The sequence below is a fragment of the Calliopsis andreniformis genome, chromosome 4 (assembly GCF_051401765.1).
Source record: "Calliopsis andreniformis isolate RMS-2024a chromosome 4, iyCalAndr_principal, whole genome shotgun sequence".
Classification (NCBI taxonomy): domain Eukaryota; kingdom Metazoa; phylum Arthropoda; class Insecta; order Hymenoptera; family Andrenidae; genus Calliopsis; species Calliopsis andreniformis.
Genome location: NC_135065.1, coordinates 11,685,680 through 11,689,715, shown reverse-complemented (window position 1 = coordinate 11,689,715; position 4,036 = coordinate 11,685,680). Strand labels below are relative to the sequence as shown.

Genomic DNA, 4,036 nt, shown 5'->3' with positions numbered 1-4,036 from the left:
CTTGGGCATCCTTGGGCATCCTTGGGCATCCTTGGGCATCCTTGGGCATCCTTGGGCATCCTTGGGCATCCTTGGGCATCCTTGGGCATCCTTGGGCATCCTTGGGCATCCTTGGGCAACCTTGGGCATCCTTGGGCATCCTTGGGCATCCTTGGGCATCCTTGGGCATCCTTGGGCATCCTTGGGCATCCTTGGGCATCCTTGGGCATCCTTGGGCATCCTTGGGCATCCTTGGGCATCCTTGGGCATCCTTGGGCATCCTTGGGCATCCTTGGGCATCCTTGGGCATCCTTGGGCATCCTTGGGCATCCTTGGGCATCCTTGGGCATCCTTGGGCATCCTTGGGCATTTTTCTTTAGCTACATACAGTATTGTAATTTCACATCTAATAACACCTAATTGTAATTCCTACTACTCGCAGCGCTGTATTCTTATTTTAAACTCGATTGATAAAGTTGGGTATAACAGGAAAATGCTTTATCATCTACCGAGACCTATTTATTGATTAAAGAGTACGCCACTCGTCACATACTTAGAAACCAAAAACTTCTGCTACCGGCTCTTTATAACATTTGTAAACATACATGTAACCTCGACAGTGGACATGTGCCGTTCCAATTTTCGTGTAAAGCTCGATCTGAGACATTATTTTAAAGATGTTCGACGATTCTGTTGGACTTTTATTGAGGGACCGAAAATGTTGCAGATATCTCACTTGAAGAAACATATTACGAGAACGTTTAATATTGAAGAACCATTCCACTTGCTATTAAATGATACAGAATATCTACCGGCTACTGAGGATATTCGTATTCTTAAAGAAGATGAAACGATTTTGTAAGACTTCTTTTAGCATACTATTAATGACAATATGGATAAGATAATAATTTCTTTTCTATAATGTTTTAGAGTTTCTCCTGGATCTGGATTGCAGAGTAGGATACAATATCCTGAAAACACTATATTACCAAACTGTAAGTACAGTCTTTCAGAGTCTAAAGGAACTAACACTTCTATTAAATGTAAGGATTTTCAAAGTAATTACCGTTGTGCAAAAGTGAATGAAGTAGCAGTCAAAAACAGCTCACAGAGTACAACAGTTCAGAAAAATGTACAAGACATGCCAAGTCAGAAGAAGATTCAGGATGTGCCAGTTCAGAAAATCCAACAACATACGTCAGTGAAAAAGAAGCTACCGGGTACATTAGATGTACTTAAAGAATCATTAAGCAAATCAATGAATGGTTAGATTATTTCATTAAGCTAAAATTCTCTTCTGTCTTTGAAGAAAATAATTTTGATAGTTTTTGTTTTTAGATTCTTTGGAAACCAGCATGTGTGAAGTAACAGAGGATGAAGGAAATATAAGTGCATCAAAAAGTAAAAATACAAGTTTAATGGGAGATGTTTCCGCAGCAGAAAGATCAAAAAGGAAAAGAGTAAGATCACGTAAGAAAAATAAAACTCAAGGAACTAAAGAAGCTGTTGGAGTAGAAGAAAATATTTCAAGAAAACCCAAGATTGTTAATTCTTTACTAGTTTCTTCTGGTAAACATATACATTTTGAACCTGTTGATTTTGATGAAGATACAGTGACAAAACCGATTCAGTCAAAAACTGTGAATGGAACTTATGATAAAACAAACCCCCCTAAAGAGCTTGCAAATTTATTATCATTGGGTCAAATGTCTGAACCAGTTACTTTTGCACGTTCAGAAATACAAGAAGAAATTAAAATTGAAAATTCATCGGATGAGGAGCTTCGACTGAATATGTCATTAGAAATTATAAAGACAGGTATTCCAATCACTAAACAGTTACAGGATGGAAATGAATTACCTGAAGAAGATCTGGAAGCATGTCCAGTGATGTCAACAAAACCACAACTTAAGGATGTAATAGCTTTTAAGGTAAATTATTCTATTCTACAGGTCTAAATGGTCAATTATTTTTGTATTTTTACAAATTTGATTTTAGATGCTAAAAATTGGAACAGATTATACACCGCAAGTATCAAAGTTTATTGTGGGAGAGGTAATTTCATGCTGTGGGGAAGGCAGAATATATACTTTCAGGATATTACGTAAGTAATTTTTGTTCTTTTTATAGTAACTAAAAATTAAACTATAATATTATTTTCTTTCTGATTAATACAGAAGGTGCATCTGAGGTTCAAGAACCAATTGGAAAATTTACAGTTGAAACAAATGCAGAAGATCAAAAGAAAAACAGTACAATTACTCTAGACATTTCACAACTTTTGGAACCTAGACACATATGCAAATGTGATCCAGACAGAGTGTCAACTCCAATTAATGTTACTGATTAATTATATTATATTTGAACATTAGACATGCATATTTTGACACTATTTTTTTTTACTTGGTGAAAATAAAATGAAAATAAACTATATCGCCTTTTTAACAATAATTATATGCGATAATTTTGATAATATAAATCCTGACAATACCTTTCCAGCAGAAACTCGTATGCCACAATAAGCGATTAAGAATTATTGCAAAATCGTTAACCAATTCGATAAAATTTTATTTTACACTGGAAGAACGTCCACGAAATTTTACTTGAACATAATAGTTCACGCGAAATTGAACGATAATGATTAGAAAATCGGTATTTATTATGCGTTAAAGGTACGTGAAATTTTTATTGAGACTTGAATTCACTTATGTGAACCCCTTTTGCATAAGATTCCTATAGCTAAGGAATTGGTCTGAGCTACGTTGACGAACATTGTTGGAATATACAAATTTAATACTTAAAATTAGCATATAAAATGTCGAAAATACACTCACGTTTTAGTTGTCATCTTTTCTTTCTCTTAGAACTCGCTGTGTCATCCACTTCCAACTGAATTTTACTTCTTTGAACCACTTTTATCACTGACATCCTTACGTTTGAAAAGCCGGGATGAAATAAACGTCAGAGAGATTTAAGAGCGCCACCGCTTTGCGGCTTTCTTCTGATTGGCTGGACCCAATCTGGTTGCGCCAATCAAATTCAAGTATTTTAAAATGTCGCTTCACCTCGCTACTAGAGAATCGCGCGAAATTTGAATGTACGTATACTTCATTACTAATTCAATTAACTGTGTTTTTTTAAGAAAAATGATTATTGCAACTATATAAAAGGATGAGAAAAGAAAAGAAAAAAAAGATTAAAATATTTGATTGATTTTTATCAGAACATAGGACGACATTAATGAAATTATAATTTTTTTTTCTCGAAAGTGCATTATATCTGTACATGCAAGTATCTTAAAAATCTATAAATAAAAAAATATAAGAGGAGAATTTCCTTATTCATCTTTTTCACTCTCGAATATAAAATTCTACTTGCACGAACGACAGGCAAGGATGAGGATAAATTAAACCAGATGGAAGAGTGTAAAAGAAAAGAGGGAAGCCAGCTTTCCAAGCTTATGCGTCTGATACTCGTGAAAATGAAATTTAAAAAACTGTTTCTTTTCAGAGCACACGTACACCGTTGTTCAGTACGAATTTCTTTGGCTCTGTCCTAAGCTTTCCTCTTTATATTCACATTTCTTTTAAAATATGCATGTCCGTAATCGCAATGTTATACGTGCTGCGTACGTCTTTGCAGTGCCCTGCTCGAGGCTATGTCCAGCGAAAAATTAATGAAACGGTTTGAAATTTCGCTTTACCTGCTCGTTAAAACGAGCTTCATTGTTCAATTAATATTCTCGCTATGTTGAACACGGTTTCATTATTACGAACTTTATTGCAGGATACCCACGAATCGACATTTTATTCAACTACCATTATGAAAAAAACTGCAAAACGGGTGCTTGGACTCTATATATGTACTATCTTTATTGCTGGTGAACTTGTTGACCCAGAATATAGGTAAAAGTTTCAGGCACACCTGAGACACGAGTCTCCTCTATTTCATTATGTAATGACATTCTTAGTTTCCTCCTAATACTTCAAATTTTTATTCAAATTTGAAGAATGCAAAGTACTCAAATTCAGAAAAATATATTACCCTATAATTAAAT

The 4,036-nt window shown here is 34.8% G+C and overlaps 1 protein-coding gene across 2 annotated transcripts; it reads left to right on the top strand.

The window, feature by feature from the left end:
• The first annotated feature begins 599 nt into the window (after nucleotides 1-599).
• LOC143178079 (uncharacterized) lies at nucleotides 600-2,419 on the top strand. Of its 2 annotated transcripts, XM_076376522.1 has the most exons (6): nucleotides 600-837; nucleotides 910-974; nucleotides 1,059-1,244; nucleotides 1,318-1,910; nucleotides 1,978-2,083; nucleotides 2,157-2,419. In XM_076376522.1, exons 1-6 carry the CDS (start codon nucleotides 605-607, stop codon nucleotides 2,327-2,329), a joined length of 1,356 nt encoding a protein of 451 aa, XP_076232637.1. In that variant the 5' UTR covers nucleotides 600-604; the 3' UTR covers nucleotides 2,330-2,419. The 2 variants fall into 2 exon arrangements, with proteins under 2 accessions (XP_076232637.1, XP_076232636.1); XM_076376521.1 differs by having other exon boundaries at nucleotides 910-1,244.
• The last annotated feature ends 1,617 nt before the right edge of the window (nucleotides 2,420-4,036 follow it).

What these genes read in the sequence shown, in the direction of transcription:
- LOC143178079 (XM_076376521.1), top strand. Translation starts at nt 605, where the DNA reads ATGTGCCGTTCCAATTTTCGTGTAAAGCTCGATCTGAGACATTATTTT. An exon ending in ATTAAGCAAATCAATGAATG is followed by an intron (nt 1,245 to 1,317) that starts GTTAGATTATTT and finishes TTTTGTTTTTAG; the next exon opens with ATTCTTTGGAAACCAGCATG. An exon ending in AGGATGTAATAGCTTTTAAG is followed by an intron (nt 1,911 to 1,977) that starts GTAAATTATTCT and finishes ATTTGATTTTAG; the next exon opens with ATGCTAAAAATTGGAACAGA.